At 37.0% G+C, this 18,158-nt stretch overlaps 1 protein-coding gene across 1 annotated transcript in view; it reads right to left on the bottom strand.

The window, feature by feature from the left end:
* CPED1 (cadherin-like and PC-esterase domain containing 1) overlaps nt 1-18,158 on the bottom strand; it is a 281,839-nt gene that overhangs the window by 148,808 nt on the left and 114,873 nt on the right. Inside the window, exons 7-12 of the mRNA XM_014532746.1 lie at nt 9,689-9,831; nt 8,913-8,985; nt 7,467-7,634; nt 6,521-6,625; nt 4,579-4,748; nt 979-1,034 (exon numbers count right to left, since the gene is read on the bottom strand). Coding sequence (XP_014388232.1) covers nt 979-1,034; nt 4,579-4,748; nt 6,521-6,625; nt 7,467-7,634; nt 8,913-8,985; nt 9,689-9,831 — 715 coding nt within the window. The remainder of the gene's footprint in view (nt 1-978; nt 1,035-4,578; nt 4,749-6,520; nt 6,626-7,466; nt 7,635-8,912; nt 8,986-9,688; nt 9,832-18,158) is intronic.

Here is an 18,158-nt window from a genome sequence, read left to right as displayed (position 1 = left end):
GCAAGCTTGTCTCAAACGAGGTGGGTGGAAATCTCATCATCTCTAATCAGCAAAAGCACATTTGAAGAAAACCAGGGGAAAAGTCACTCTTCAGTCCAAAAGCGAGCAATCTCTGATAGCTGGGGCCCAACAGAAGTGATTCGGGAACACACATTCTTACGGGAATCTGTTTGGCTGAAGTTATAGTCTTGAAGCAAAAAGCCTAACAAACACACATATAATCTAAGAAATGTAAGTGTACCATGCAGAAAGGCATGCCAAGGTGTCCATCCTTAAACTCGGATTAACAGGAGTGAATGATCATGGTTAGTGCTATCTTGGTGTGTTTGCCTCATTTTTCTGTTGTATAAGTAAATGCTTAGCCAGATTTCCCCTTAAATCCTCAAATTTTGGAACAAAATAATCTAAATTGCAGACAGAAAAATTGCTGGCCATGAAATAAAGAATACTGGGCATGATGTGACTCGATTTTCCTGTGCTTTGTTGTGAATCTCCATTTCTACTCCAACAAAATAGAGATAACAATACTGGCCCAACTTCACAGGGATGCTATTAGAATTAAATCAAATGCTCTGTGCGTAATTACATTTTATACATATTTATCATCCCAGATATGTGCTGATTAATATCTGTGGAAGAGATGAAGAAGCCATACTCAATTCCTTCAAAATATAAACATCACATAAGGAAATTAAGAAGAATCTAGGAATTAAAAATATTCCTAATGTGTAATGCTTTTATTGCACTTTATTTTATTTTATTTTTGTGTGCGTGTGTCTGCATTCTGAAGCACTATGCTATTACAATGCCCCAATTTGGACACATCACAGAACACCAATATAGGTATTCTTGTCATCTTTTATCATAGAAGAAATTGAGGCTGAGAAAATATATCTGCATTGCTCAGGGTCTTGAAGGAATAAATAAGTACATAGGTTTCATTATGGGAAATTCAAGCCATACATTATGTGAAACTACCAAAGTAAACAGAAACGCCAATAGCGAGGTCCAGGATGAGAACATACAGGTCTTGACTTTGTGGAGAGAAGGTGAGGAGGAAGAGAACCAAATATTGAGTAAGATGAATTCCAAAGAGCAAATTTGTCTTTGTTTCAGATTTTAAGGAAAAGTTGGCTATTTAAACTTGATGGTGTTTTCCATCTAATTTAGAAACTATGTAAATAAAAAAGAGGTTTGAATATAACGTAATGTTTTTTTGCTGCTAAAAGCATTAGGAAATAGACCACTTGAGGTCAGGGTAACACCAAGAAGAATTTCCCAGCACTAAAACGAACCACATTGCAAGCTCTTTTTAAGTGCTTAGAAACGACTTGAAACCACTCCATTTATGTGAGGCTTGAGAAGCGAAAGGGGCCTCCTGTGAACTTTTCAACCACACAGAGGAGTGTGCTTTAAGAAAATATATTCAGAATAATATAACACGTTCTAAATATAAACTGGTGAGTCTCCTTAAGAACAAGTGTCAATAAAACTTGTTGTTTCTGTTAAAAAATCAAAATAGTTCAAGCTTCAGAAAGCCATCATAATTAAATATCGTAAGTTTAATGCTTTTTATATCGTTTTAAAAATATTTTTATTGATTTCAGAGAGGAAGGCAGAAAGAGATAGAAACATCAATGATGAGAGAGAATCATTGACCGGCTGCCTCCTGCATGCCCCCTACTGGGGATCAAGCCCGCAACCTGAGCATATGCCCTTGACTGGAATTGAACCCGGGACCTTCCAGTCCTCAGTCCAATGCTCTACCCACTGAGAAACACCAGCTAGGGCAAAAGGTTACTCTCTTAATGGAATGAAATGTTTTAAGGCAACCTGTGGTGACTCCTCATTTAATTTTGTGAATAAATGATGCTTTCAAAATGTGAGTTTTCATGGAAAGCATGTGAATAGAGCCAAGTACACTTGAAACTCTATTTCAAGTGAAGTCAAAATTACCAGAGAGTGCACATTCTGTTCAGATTTATACTAATTCTGTTGGGACCTCTGTATTCTGAGCCTTGGGACACAGTCATAACGGTCACTTTTCCAAACTGTTGCTTTTCTGACTTTATCGCTTTTCAACTTGTTGCTATAGGCAGTTGATCTTTATTACAAACAAAATAGAAAGAGGCATGGATACATGGAACAGACTGACAGCTGTCAGAGGGGCGGGGGAGGGAGGACTGGATGACAAAAGTTGAAGGGATTAGCCCCAAAACACCTATATATAATACATAGACACAGACAACAGAGAGGGGATAGCCAGAGGGAAAGGGGTGGGGGCTGGGTGGAGGTGGGCAAATGGGGGAAAAGGACTTTGCTTAGATGGGCACAGGATGCAGCATACAGATGATGTTTGGTTGAGTTGTACACTTGAAACCTTATGGTTTTGTAAACCAATGTCACCCCCCAAAATTCAATAAAAATAAAATCAAATAAAGGATGAAGTCAATAATCCCCACAGATAGTATAGGTATGTGAAATTGGCTTTTTCTGTAGGAAAAGAAATCTGGAGGTGACCATTGTGAAGATAAGGACAGTGATGAATGCATACTCCTCACCTCACCGTCCTGTCTACCTGCCTTATGTACTGGAACAAAGCACCTTACCATGCTCGTGTAGGTCACCTCTGTTTCTATTAGTTGTGTGGCTTGAGTAAATGGCCCACATTCTCAGGACTTTAGTTTCCTCATCTCAAAAATGTGTACAATATTCATGCTCCTTGAACTACAGCATGGATCACAATTAAATAAACATATGCTCACAGGTGAATTGCAAGATAATTACAATTGAGTATTCTTTCTTAAATTATTCTAAGAGCAATTTACTAGTTGCTTCCTGATAGAGATCTAAAGTTTACTCGTCTCAGTGTTAACTTAGATAAATCTGTCCACTTTATCTTGCTTTTCCTATAAAAAAATATTTTCCCCACTGCTGATGCTAAAGTGAACTATGGATTGTATAGAAACATGAAAAAGAAAGCACACTGCTGTTTACTACTCGCCTGCAACGCAGCACGCTACGCACCAGTACATGGAGGTTCTCTTATGCAATCCTCTGAAATAATGCCTGGGATGTTACAGATGTGGGAAAGAGTCTCAGGGGGGTCAAAACTTACCTGCTGAAATTAATATACTCCAAAGTTGGGATTTTTGAGTCTGTCTGATTCAAAAAGTTCTGACCTTTGCTAACTGCACTCAGCAGCAACGATTAGTAACTTCCCTCGTTGAAAGGGAACCAGTTAGGGTTAGGGCTAGGGTTAGATTAGGGTTAGGGTTAGGGCTCGGAGTAAATTCAATATTCTGAATTTAAGGTAACTTCAATGGTTAACTTTACAACATATGTGGAACTTGAACAAAAAAACCCCACTTATTGGGAAACAACCTTTCCAAAGCTTGCGTAACTCAAGGGAACTTAAGGAACAGTACTTAAATAGGCTTCTTGATCAATCAAGTCTGCTCTTCCCCCCATCAACAATGACAAAGGAGACGTTTTGGGTGATTTCAGCGAGTGCAAGGAACCAACAATGGGGCATTGAGCTATACTATTTAAAACCTAACTCTCAAACAAGCAAAACCTTCGGTCAGGCCTACTACTTCCAAGTATTGGGGGAATACGACCAACTTCATAAAGCTGTGACAACTAAAGTGATTTCTTATCCCGAGAGAGGTCTTAAGAATTCTTCAAATATATAATTATTTGTATTTTTGAATTACAGAAAAAACAGCAAGCTTCTTATAGAATTGCTTTCTCTAGCTCCCGAGGCAGAAGAAAATGAAGTCCAAGTCATTAGATGTCGTTCCTGAGGACGACAGCAAGAGACCAATGAGTACCATGGCCTTCCTCTTTCATCTCCCCAGAGGCGTAGGCTTACTTCTGTCTTCCTGGCCACAGAAAAGTCAAATCTTCCTGTCATTCTACCATTTGAAGAGAAGCAGACCTAGCTAAGGCCTTGGGCACTGCCCTATTTGCCAGCGACAGAAGGTGTTAATATGTTCACCCGGTCCATCTTCCCTCTCACTCCTTCATTAGAATGGAAGTGAAGATGGGGGGCCTAGAAAGGTTTCTCCCAACCAATTATTTCCCTCTGAGGTTCTACCTTCTAAAAAAAATTTTGTGACAGAAATGGACATTTTTATAAATTTGGATAGGTTTTGCCCAGAAAAAAGTCACGCCCCAAAAACCAGCTAAATAAATGCGTACACCATCTTGGGCTAATTCTGACTGACAGTTCATAAAACAAATCTCACCCAATTCTTTCTGCCTGATGTTCCCATAGCTCAAGGATATATATTATGAAATGAAATTAGATCGAAACTTTTAACTTTAAGCATTACTTTTTAGTGGAGTCAAGTTCGGTTGGTTTGAAACCCTGTTGGGTATATTTTTGTTACAGGGTTTGAAGACCACTGGAATCATTATGGTTTCAATGATTTCAAGAAGCTTATTTCCCAGAGCATGAATTTTTGGACACACTTGTTTTTGTTGCTTTCTTTAATTTAGGCAAAGCCTTTGAAATCAATCTTTAGACTAGAGATTTTTTTTGAATTGCACAATTCAAGTTTGTGGCTCTCTTACCATTCCAATGGATGTAACTGTGCCTTTTTATTCAGGAGCTGAAATTGCTCAAAAACATTTAAAAGAGAGGAGTGTTGGGTCAGGACTGAACGAGCTTTTCCCATAGGATTTGCAGTGTCATAAAATTCACGCATCCAAGACTGAATCCCGGGAGAAGTTGATGGAAAGAGCTGAGAAGGAATATTCAAAGACAGAATATCAGAATAAGTGGTATACAATAAATTTAAAGGTAGTATTACTAAGAAAGTAGTTTATATTCAGATATTTAAAAAATCAGTATTTATTGAAAATCCATTTTCAGTACCATAATGTAATTTTCTATGTAGTTATCAAGGTAAATGCCACTTTTAATATGGCTCTCATTTTTTTGATGATCCTATTTCCAAATGGGGTGAGTTTTTGTTCTCTTTTCATTGAATGTAAATAGATTTCTCCTTCCTACAGATACCTGAAAACAGCTGAGTAACAGGGTGGGTCAGGCAGCAGGAAGAATGAGTAGGAATCCTCTTGTGTTACAAGTGAGTTACATCGAAGTGAGAGATATTAATCCTACCAAAAAAATCTGCATTCTCTTTCAACTCTCACAGTATATAAATCGCTGTGTGCCCTTTCTCCTGTGAGGTAATTCATTAGTTCTTCCCCACATTCTGCCAAGAGATGTTCTTGACATTCACAACATCTTAAGTGATGAATTCCTGAAGAATGAGACTAGGTCTCTGATTATCTTTGTATAGTATGAAGCCAAACTGCCATGAGTGTAATACTATGTTTCCAATAATTAAAGTGATGATCCATGCATTTAATTATCTTTGGGGCAATAAGCTTGCTTTGAACTCTCCAACATATGGGGCTAAATATAAAAGCAAATAGTAAATTGGTTATAACTCATACAAGTAGCATATGAATACATGATTTCTTATAGTAAGAAATAAATATTTGATCCAAACACATTAATAACACATTATCAGTGGATTTTTAAAAGTGCTGTGTTAAAATGTTTTATATAAACATCTTAGGCAGAAAAATACAAATTCATTATAATCTATCTATACAAGTGGCAGAACTAGAAACAAAGCAAGTAATGAGAATGCACATATACGTATAAATTATCCTTTGATCAATAAATTAACAGAACCCAAGAAAATACATAGAAAAACATGGTATTTTTAAGGCTGAATCCAGTAAAAGTTATTATAATTATTTAATTACTGGAGGCCTGATGCATGAAGATTCGTGCAAGAATGGGCCTTCCTTCCCCTGGTTGCTGGCACCGCCTTCGCTCTGGCCTGGAGCCACCTTTCCGCCTTCCCATGCTGCCCAGAGGCCCGGAGCGGCTGGGGTGTTCCGCATCACCCCCGGCCACTCAGCACCTGCGTATGGCAAATTAACCTGCCATCTTTGTTGGATTAATTTGCATACTCACTCCTGATTGGCTGGTGGGTATTGTGAAGGTACAGTCAATTTGCATCTTTCTCTTTTATTAGTGTAGATTTTCTTTCTTACTTTAAATTTTCTTATTTTGGTGGTGAGTTATAACAAATTAAGACTTAGATAGTTTTCCTAAATATTATTATATTCAATAATATTTGATGTTACACAAGGGCATAAGCAGAAAAAATTTTGGTCACATGATAATATCCCAAAGCTAAAAGCGAAACTTCTTTAGAAATTTGGATATTTTCTCCTTAAAAACTGTCAAATCCTGGCAGCTTTAACAACCTCATATTCTTTTAGCTTTAATAAGACATATTATTTATAAACTCTTCAAGAATATGGGCTCTTCTCATCTTCATATATCTTTGAACAGAAGAAAGGAGTTTACAAAGATTTCTGTTCCTTAAAGAAATATATTCACCTAAGTTAAAATCAAAAGCAAGCAGTTTATGGCTGATTTACTATAACCTCAGTAATCAAGATGAATCAAATGGCACTTTTGTTTTACCAGTTGGAATTGCCCCAAGCTCCCAAGTTCCTTTATGAAAGTCATAATTGAATTAATCTCCTCTAAAGATAGGCATCGATTCAGTTCCTTTTTGTAGTTTTCACCCTGTAAAAAGGAGGGAAAAAACAACCCTTAAGCATTTGCTACGGCCCAGTTGCAGCCCACTTCACAAACCAATGAAATTTTGCACTCTGTAAATAAACAGCTGGGCTAATGAATGCTAACTAATACATAATAACTTCAACCCATGACAATGGTGTCTGCATGTAAGAGAACTTCATATTTGACAAAGAGAGCCTGAATGAAATTGCTCTGTTAGTAAGGCTGGGGAGAGGGACCCAAGAGGCAGAAGGTGTCGGGCATTGTCCCCTTTAGCCTCCAGGTACTAGAGAATGCAGCAGCAACATATAGAGAATGGTAACATACCTAGTAATCTGTACAGATATTTCTGAGGCCCCAAGAACACTTCTATTTACATTCCACAAAAACTAATCAATGCACTATGAAGTATTATATCCTAATCATCTCTTTCTAATCTGTTAACCAGATGTGAATGTTTCAAAAAATTAATATTATAACTCAAGACCCTTGATGTCAACCTGGAACACTCACTGCTTTCTAGACTGACTCCAAAAAGTTATGGTACTCCTTTTATTCTATAACATATAATATGTATTTGTCATAATATCTGCAAGTGTTCCTTATGAATTAGGAACTACTTTTCTTCATTTCAACTCATAACTTTATCATAATTAGTCACATACTTAGCTGACACAAAAATAATATTGGTCCTCAGATGGAGAAAAATACTAAGAAGTGTAATATAACTGATACAACTTCATTGCAAATGAATTATCAAGTTGCTTAATTACACCATAAAGAAAATAGAATCTTGTAAAGAATGACTTGGAAAAAAATATTTGTCAGTACAAAAATATGCACTTACCTTGGATACGGCTGATCTGTAGAGTCTCTGAAATATCTCAGAGAATATGGAAAGTGAAGAGTCATTCAAGAAGAGAAAATTGAAAGTGTCTTTTAAAAGAAATTCTTCTGTGTTTTGGTCCTCAAAATCCATATTATCGTCATCTTGAAAATGTAAATTCCCATGCACCTGTGAGAAAGGAGAAGCACAACAAATATATTTCATTGACTTACTTTTACTGCAGTGTCACTTCTAAGACATGATTCATTTCCTGTTGGATTGCAGATCAGAACTGACATCTAGTGGTCTTTTTGGAGGTCAACAGTTTCATAAAATGTAATTTTATGAATTGTATTCTTTCCAAGATACAATTCTTTGTAAGAAAATTAACTAATGGATTATAAAGTCACATTAGATTAGTTTGAAACCATTGTTGAAGAACTTGTGTGCATGGAAGATAACATATAACATTTCTGAACAATACATTTCAAAGAGCATAACAAACTTTTAGATCTGTGCAAAATGTTGAATGACCATTATAATACATAAATTCATAAAGTTTTAAAATTTTATGGATAAATCTTTGAACATTTCTGAACAATACATTTCAAAGAGCATAACAAACTATTAGATCTGTGTAAAATGTTGAATGACCATTATAATACATAAATTCATAGTTTTAAAATTTTATGGATAAATCTTTGACCTATTCAACCAAATGTCACATATAATGTAATCATTCTCCCAATATAAAAGCTTGAAAATCAATCAATGCAATATAAAACTGAATTCTGGTTGCACATAATTTTATTTTGTTCCTCTTCCCGCTTTCCCACTCCACATCCCAAAATGAAGCTTTCTATAGATGAAGTCAATCAATTCTTTTTTCACTAATGGCTATTTTAGATTAAAAATATCCTAGAGGAAATGATCTGAATGAGTTCACTTGATTTGAGAGGAATTACAATAATCAGAATATATAAAAACTCTTCAATTTATACTAGAAAAATCATATATTCAAACATTTCTATGATCTTTTAAATTAAAATACAGGCCAATTTTAAAGTAAATATGGAAAGAATGAGTTACCTTTTTCTTACAAACCCATGTGAATAAGCTTGGTAATCTGCTAGTTTCTATTGTCTAAATGTCTGCTTTTCTGCATTCCACATACTTAGCTTTATAGCCTATTTCTTTCATAAGCAGTTTTTGAACTATAGAAAAATCCATGCTTGTTCTGTAGGAATGCATAGTTGGAACTGGAACTCAAATCACGGGCTCTCCACATATTAGTTAATTCTCTGAGCCACCATAAACATAAGCAGTGACTTTAATAAAGTTGCTATTTATTGAATCTTTATTATGAATGAAAATAACTCAGACACACACACACACACACACACACACACACACACACACACCGTTCAGCAAAAGGTGGAAGCTCACACAGCCCTTTGGCACACTCACCTGGAGCACCATAGGGGTTGTGAAACTCCCATAACCAATGTCAAAAGTTAAAAGTTGAAAACATAAGCTGCATCTGAAATAAAACCACAGGGAACAAATTATATTCTATCTGCTGCATTTAACCTATTATTTGGAATTACATTATGAATACTCTAGTTACATTTCAAGGTCTGTAATAATTAAAAAGAGCAGTTTTTGGATCATCTAAGATTGCATACAATTTAGTTTTGGATTTGGAATCTGTTTTGTTTCTTACAGAAAATACAAATATATCTAAAGTATTCATAAAACATTAAACTAAACAATGAAGTTACGCTGTGAAAACCTGAATAGTCTCATTCACGTACAAAGCATGATAACGCTTAATGGAGTCACCCCCTCTTCTGGCATACTAGCTTTAACATTTCCCTAGGAAAAAGGCATTAGATGATATTCAAGTTAACTGAGATATGGACAGAGGAGTTATTGAATTTTGTTCATAAAAGCCTGTAAGAAAAAATATATCTAGTCAATGGTAAGTAGATGATAGAAATAGCTAAGCTTGAAAGGGGCTGCAACTTCAAAAATCAGTTGAAGTAACGTTGCTTTACTTCTTGTCACCCACTATTTAGATCCGGATGAGTCTGCAATGTGCTCTGATGTTTAGGATCTATAAACAAGGAAACAGAATGTTTTCCAAGAAGCACCTACGTGTGATAATTAAGTTATATTTTCACTAACAATCAATTTGTAGCAGGTAGGGTTTTTCTTTTTTTAACATCAGACTTTGCTTTCACCTGTGGAAGGCCTTCGGTCCCAGAGGAGACGTTTGGCTAAAAGCTTCGGCTGCCAGCAGGAGTTTGCTGATTGCTTCCTTCATGTTATCCAAAGCCTGGAGAGGCGAACTGGCCCTCAGGAATGTCTCAAAAAAGGTTTGCAGCTGTAACAAAGTAAATAGTTCATATGTTCAAACAGCATCTCAATTCGTCTCTCTATCATTTCCCAGGCGACCTATTTGAAAGATTCCTTTAGATTCTCTCTCTCTGTCACACTTAAAAACTCCTAATTAGGGAAGTTTGAAAATCTAAGATATATACAGTGGGGCCTTGACTTACGAGTGTCCCGACTAACGAGTTTTTTGAGATACGATGAGTTGAGAGCTAAAATTCGAGTTACGAGCCAGCTTCAGATACCCCACAGCTAGTTGGCGCAGCGAATGTCACAGTGAATGCCACAACATCAGCCCAGCATCACGTGTCTCACTTGTTCACTTTAAGATTTGACATACAAGTAATTTGAGTTACAAGCTCCGTCAAGGAAGTCAAGGAACGAATTAAACTCGTAAGTCAAGGCCCCACTGTATAGATATAGATATAGATATAGATAGATATAGATAGATACATAGATATATATAGATATATATATATAGCATATATAATATACATAAGGTATATTATATATAGAAAGAGTATATAATATTCTGCAGGTATATTATATAATGAATACAGGAGTAGGCAAAAGTAGGTTAAGAATAATAATAAATAGTACAATAATTAAATAAATAATAATACAAAAATAAACTGTTTTACATACAAATGTAAACCTACTTTGCCACCCATTTATATCATACATATATAACTAGAGGCCCGTTGCACGAAGAGATTCGTGCAATAGGCCTTCCCTTCCCCTGGCTGCCACCTCTAGTTTTCCTCCAGCACCTGGGACCCAGGCCTTCGCTCCGGCTTGGAGCCTTCCATCTTCGCTCCACCGCTTCTCGCCTACGTATGTAAATTAACCACCATCTTTGTTGGGTTAATTTGCATACTCTCCTGATTGGCTGGTGCACATAGCAGAGGGATGGTCAATTTACATGTTTGTCTATTATTAGGTAAGATACCTATAAATCTCACATATTTTAAAAATAGAAGCCTTTTAAATGAACATGGGGTGCCACTGCACCTTGTACTTTCAATTGCTTTAGGTCTAGATGCTTACTCCATGGTTTCCTCTTTCTGTGGCATCTCTCCATGGAGAGTGAAGTGAAACTGTAACAGGCTTCTGATCAGAACGCCCAAGTTTAATTTCTTACTCTACCAGCCAGATGACCTCAGACTTGCAACTCAATTCTCCAAATTTTTGTGTCTTCTTTAAAATGGGTTAGCACCTACCAGCAGAGTGCTATGAAACCAAATTAGGAGAAAATGTATTTGAAAGCCACGGGAAAGTATGAAATTCAAATCTAACTGTTTTGTTATTCACTTTTCCCCATATATCAGAATAAAAACAAGTATGCCAACATTGCTTCTTCACAGCATTTTGCTATGGGAGATCTATCCCACTATTAAAGAATCTAACAGAATCTTAGTGTTCTCCAACCATCCTATATAATAAAGAGGTATATGCTAATTAGACCAAACAGCAGAATGACCATCCAGACGACCTTCTGGACAACCTTCCAGATGAACTGGGGCTGCGAGGGCCAAGCCCCTTGCACAAATTTCGTGCACTGGGCCTCTAGTTATAAAATAAGGCTCCACTGGGATGGAGAGGATAGGAGAGTATTGCAAAAGGAAATGACCTCAGGTCTATGCCTTCTTAGAAATACTATAGTTGGCATCACAAATGGCTATTTTTACTTGCTTAACTATGAGAACAATTGCAACAGCCAAATTACTTCAAGAGGATGCTTAGCACCAGAGTTCAAGTCAAAAATTTTAAAAAGTCTAAAACAAATCTCATTAATTCATAGTCTTTGGATAGACATACTCTTTTCAAAGACTAAAAATATTTTTTTTACATCTGAAACAAATATTAAATAATATTGAATGCCAATTGTAATTGAAAAAAATTTTCAATTTAAAAATATTTTTTGTATAAACATGAAGCAGGTATTCTATTCATATTTTGGAAGAACAGACAACATCTATCTGAACTGCTTACAACTGCAAAAGGAAAAACTTTTGTTGCTATGGTAATGAAGGACAGATATTGGCACAAATCATCTGAAGGAAATGATAAATGTATCTTTAAAATATATAAGCAAAATTCCCCCAAGAAAAGCAAATACTGACTCCATAAACTTTTACCAGCAGAAAACAGAAACCTAATGAGATATATTCTTTAAGACCCTATGAACACATCATTAGCTTTGGCAAATGGGATGTTTTTCCATTTGGCTAAGAAAAATGAATGTAATAATTGAATGATCAAAGAAAACAAATTAATGCTAACACTAAAAATGTTAACACCCTTGAGTTCAAACAGAATAATATTATGCTTTTCCAAATAAAAGCAACTCATCATATTTCACTCACTTCACCATATCATGTAGAGTTATTGAACATATTATTGTATTTTCACATTTTAATGTTTCCTGAATATCACGAAGGTCAAGGTTAATAATTTAAGAAAGTTCAAAATGTTTGTGTAGCACATAAGACACATAAGATGAATTATCAGATTATATCCTCCATGGCAAAAAATAATAATCAAATGAATGTCCTGGGATTACATTTATTCTTTTACTGTGAAAATGATTATTTCTTAATTTCTGACTCTGAGCATTGAAAATGGTCTGCCAGTACATGAAGGCAGTGCCATTTAATTCAACTTTTGTTGAGAATTTCACTATGTGGAAATCATCATGCTCTGAGCTGTGGGGGACAAGTACAAAGCACAGAGGTAGCAGACTCAAGAGGCAGAAAGTCCCAGAGGCAAAACTTTGGCTCTATGTCTGTCGTTATTACATTGTGAGACTTTGTGGGATTCCATCATAGTGTCTACTTCATAAAGACATTGCTAAGATTAAATGAGAGAACATACATAAGTTACATCGCCACTGGCACATGTCAATAACTCACTACATTTTAGCTCCTTTTATTAATTAAAACAAGTCCACAGCCATTCAAAGGAAATTCAATTAGAGTGGTTGTCGAATTCAAATTCTCATAATGCAATGGATGATTTGGGAATGTCAAGCTGCCTCTGGGAATTCAAACGTTTGTGACACCAGCCAAGGAAGAATATTTAATATATAAAAAGCCTTTCAATAGAAATGTTTAAAAAAGAGTATAGAGGCATGATGATTGCACGGATCCCTCCTGTGGTACGCCGTCTAACAGAAATGAAAGAGCAAAACTGAAGGACCCAAATAACTGGCTTTTCTCCCATCTTCCTGCTAAGAGGACTAACACGAGCCAACGACCATGAATGCCGGGGACCAGGAAAGCCGGGGACCAGAACATAGCTGCCTTTATAAACAGACGTCTGAAGAGAGAAAAGAGAAGTGGCGCTCAGAAAGCATGATTCAAAATAGAGTGACTTGTTTTATTTTTGTGGGGTTTTTTTGTTCCCAATTTTTGTTTCTGTGTATATTTCCTTCTATCTCACTGCCTAGATTTCAATTCATTTAATTCAAAGAAAGTTCCAGTTGATTGACCGCTTCTATTGAATTTATTTAGTATAGTGGCAAGCAAACTACGGAAATGGAAGTAAACTCATGCTAGTGCTTAATAGATGTGTATTTTTTAAATCATCAGATTTCAGTAAGTCACCCAAAAGGGGCCCAATACTTCTATTCGTTTTTTTGTAGTTAATCCACATAGGCTAAGTGGAAGACTCCTTTGAGTGTCTGGTTGTATTATATTTTATTACGCTTATTTGTATTTCCTTGGTCAAATTACTTGAGTTCTGTGCATCTCAGTGTGCTCAGATGTAGAAAGAGAAAACCATGCTCAATGATCCCATCAGACAATGTAAAGTCTGAAATTATTTATTATTAACGGCACTCAAAACCGTAAGATCCTGAAAAACACATTTCACCTGGGAGCTTCCTTAACCCAGGCACAAATGCCCGAAGGAGTACCTTCACCTTCCTTGTTAATTTAAAAACAATCAAGTCATGAGCTCAGGCAACAAAGAGACTTCTCCCTCTCTAGGTCAAGACTTTGAATCAATGTTTTTGAGTTACACAAATATGAGAATTTAAGATCCCAAGGAAATCGGTGCCATAGCAGTGAGGTAAAAATGAACACAACAACAGCTTAAAACTTTTAACATGATATGAATCTATTTTATAAACTATAAACTGTCCTCCTTCAATGTAAAAATGAAGTACCAATTTAATGCAAAATAAATTATATAGAAAATGACTTTGTAAGATCATGGTTGCCAAATCTGGCAGTTTAAGCATCAACATTTGTTTACACTTGTGTTATATTCAAGGTATAACACAGTAAGGTATTTATAATTTTTACATCTATCCATTCAAGCAACTTACTAAAATATACATAAATGGATCAAAATTATCATTAAAATGAAAGGACAGGAGAAACTGAGATGTCGAAAATATTTGTATGAAAACTTCAGTTATGTCTTTGATATCTTAAAACACTTCTAGGTGCCCTTCTTTCTGCCTCATATTCTCAACCCATGTCTCACAGCCCCTCACATGCTAAATTCTGGGCTTTGCCTCATTACTTCCCTTCATCCTCCCACAAGGCCTTGGGCAAGTTGCTCTCAACGGCAACATGTGTTGTTCTGTGTTAAACTTGCTGAGTTTTTGTCTGCTTTTCACTAGATTATAAGATCTTTCAAGGCAGAAACTATATATTTTATCTTTGGGTGGTCAATACCTAATGCAGAGTCAGTATTGCATAAATACTGTTGAATAAATAAACCTAAGTTCAACATTACGGAAACTACAGAGACTTTGGAAAGAGAAATTGATGACTAGAGCTTCTGGATAACATAATTTTTCTCTTTCAGACAACATGTTTATGTCTTGTTTCCATTTCATGAGACAGGGAAGATATGTATTTTTCTGGTGTGTTGCAATAAAACCTTTGAAAAATAGAAGCTTACCGCTGTTTGAGGGGATTTTTGAGATAAGAAAATTTAACCTAAGAGTTAAAACAAAGAATGCAAGATTAACCAATACCAGAGTTCTTTTTAAGTCATACTCTTGACTAATTATAAAGCTACAAGAAAATACTGATATTTCAATATTTAGAACTTTGAGTAGTGTTTCATAGCATTGAGCCTTACCAATGTGTACTAGAATTTCTGTCAGTATTAACGTATAAAAGAGAAATTTTGATCTCAGAATAAGGAATATTGGTACTTAAAATCATTTTGCACCAACAAGCATATGAAAAGACTAGAGGCCCGGTGCACGAAATTCGTGCATGGGACGGGGCAGGGTGGAGGGGGGTCCCTCAGCCCGGCCTGCACCCTCTTGCAATTTGGGACCCACAGGGATCAGGCCTCAACTGGTACCGCTGGCTCCTAACCACTCACCTGCCTGCCTGCCTGCCTGCCTGATCACCCCTAACCACTCGCCTACCTGCTTGAGTGCCCCTAACCCCTCACCTGCCTGCCTGATCACCTCTAACCCCTCTGCCTGCCTGCCTGATCACCCCTAACCACTCACCTGCCTGCTTGATCATCCCTAATCACTCACCTACCTGCCTGATCACCCCTGCCTCTGCCTGCCTGCCTGATCACCCCTAACCACCTCTGCCTCAGCCCCCGCCACCATGGCTTCATTCAGGACATCTGGAATGATGTCCAGAAGGTCATTCGGCTATCTGGTCTAATTATCATATTATGCTTTTATTATTATAGATGCTTGACATCACTAATCATTAGGGAAATGCAAACCAAAACAGCCTGTGAAATCATTTGGTCTGGCCCTGCCAAGGCATTAGGAGTGAGTTATTTAAATGTTGTGACCAAACATAGCAGGCTAATCTTCAAGTTGGTAATTTTGTATGGCCTGCAAATAATGTCACAAATGTCCAAATGGCCCTTCCAGAAAAAGGTTCCCCACCCCTGCCTTAGGGGGTCTTTCTGGATCCCCAGAGGCACACAACATGGCACCCTGCTTGAGGGTCATGGCTCTGGACGTGTCTGGCCGAGAGGAAGGCACCTGCTGCATGCCAGAGAGCTGTGGTGTGATAAGGTCCTCGTGAGCATTCTGGACCCTGGGAAGATGTCTCCTTGGTGTTTTAAAGGGTCAGGATTTATGGGGGGGACCCACAGGGATCTTCTATTTTAATATTTTAAAATAGAAGGAAAAGAGATTTGAGAAAGGGATAAAAATGACTAAATAGCAAACCTAAGTACTGATGCAAGTTTTCATTGAGTGCACCTGTGGTTATTTGGCTATAATTCTGGGTTGTATTTAATGACCTTAGCTAAGCTGATGCCGGGACCTGACAATGACCATTGCTTATGCATTGTTTTGTTTCTATTCATAGCAATGCTGAGGTTGAAGCTCATGATCCCCCTTTTACAGATGACGAACCTGATGCTTCCAACACAAGTATATGCCTAAAGGTCCTGCAGCCAGGAGGGAACCAGGAAGGGCGTTGGCAGCAAAGCTAGCACTACTTCTGCCCTGGTGCCTTTGATTGCACTAGTTTAGGGATGTGGATGGACCCTGAAATACGGAAGAACGGATTATCTGTTTTTACTCTGATGAAACCGTCACAATTTTCAAGCATATCTAATATCAATTCAACAACTTGAGCATTTATGTAGCCCAATTACCTTTTGGAAAAACTAAAAATATTTTTTTTTGTTACTTAAATTTCCTGGATCAAGAACAAAGTTTGTGTTAAATCAAATGATTTAAGAACATAAATATTATCATCATTTGTTTTAGCTCTTTGAAAATTGTCTTCCTTTAGAGTAAACCATGAAAAATCGCAATTACTTGGCTGAACCTAAATGTGGATAGTTTTTACTCATTTCCTGGAATTAGATCAAACTTCTAATACTTAAATAAGTTTTGTGCTTCCAGCGACATGAATAATTTTATTCATTTGCACTTATTAATAACCCTTTAGTGCATGGGACAATACCCAACCAACTGAGCTGCACTGGCCAGGGCAGCCAGCCATATTCCTCTATCTATCATCTATCTATCTATCTATCTATCTATCTATCTATCTATCTATCTATCCATCCATCCATCCATCCTCCATGCACCAAAGGGTTGCCAGTTTGATTCCTGGTCAGGGCACATACCCTGGTAGGGGGCATGCAGATGGCAACCAATTGATGTAAGTCTTTCATATTGATGTTTTTCTCTCTCTATCCCTCTCCCTTCTTCTCTCTCTAAAAATCAATAAAACGTTCTTTAAAAACATAACCCTAAACTTTAGAGCTTACAGTAAATGGGGGATGTCTGACTGCCTGCTTAGGCCTGCTCCCTGCAGGGAATGAACTTACTAGTAAGCCGTCAGTTGGACATCCTCCAAGGGCTCCTGGACTGTGAGAGTGTGCAGACCGGGCTGAGGGACCCCCCCCCACCCTGGAGTGCACGAATTTCATGCACTGGACCTCTAATATATGTATAATCAGTTCTTTAACTCATCTACCATTCCACGTAAACTCCACAGAGGTAGGGATTTTGTCTTGTTTATTACTGTATCACTGGAAACTAACACAATGACTAGCTTATGGGAAATGCCCAGTAAATATGTGTAGAAGGACTGAAAACCTCATTTAACTCACTGGAAACTATTCCTATTTTACAGGCACAGAAAGTGTATCAGAGAGGGTAAAAGGCTTGCCTGAGGTCATGCACCTGCTATGAGAACTTTCCCATGGACATCTATCCCAAGGGCCCCAAAGGTCATGCCTTGGGACTTTTCTTTTTATTCTTCTAAATCCAGCATTAATGGTTTCTCTCTCTCTCTCCTTTAGAGTAGAAGTGCAATCAATATTTGCTTATCACTCAGCCTGAAAGGGTGTCATCATTGCCCTGGTCGTTTTTAAATCCCACTTTTCACTTTAACAGTAATTCCTTGGAAGCATGAAAATGAAATATATTTCTTTAGCATAATGTTTTTCTTCTGTGATGTCTGAGTTTGATTTTACCTTCTGTGACTTGAATACATATTATTTATGTAGATGATTTGGGTAATCAAGCCCATGGGGAAATCTCATACTTTTCAAATGGAAATAAAATTTCCAGTGGAAATCATTTTGGTACAGCACTTCTTTAAACCTGGAAAGAAGGCTGTGTCTAGACACTAGACATACAGAAGCTGATTTAAAGGGGGAGCCACATAATATTTGGGTATATGCAGGGCTGGGCAAAAGTAAGTTTGCAGTTGTGAGTCCGTGAAACACAGAGTTTAGTCCTGCTATTATTCATTAATTATTGTATTATTTTTTTTTAAAAAAATATTTTTTTTATTGATTTCAGAGAGGAAGGGAGAGGGAGAGAGAGATAGAAACATCCATGATGAGAATGAA

This window comes from Myotis brandtii, unplaced genomic scaffold (assembly GCF_000412655.1).
Source record: "Myotis brandtii unplaced genomic scaffold, ASM41265v1 scaffold907, whole genome shotgun sequence".
NCBI lineage: Eukaryota > Metazoa > Chordata > Mammalia > Chiroptera > Vespertilionidae > Myotis > Myotis brandtii.
Note: the sequence above shows the minus strand (reverse complement) of the source record. Positions and strands in the feature narration are given on the sequence as shown.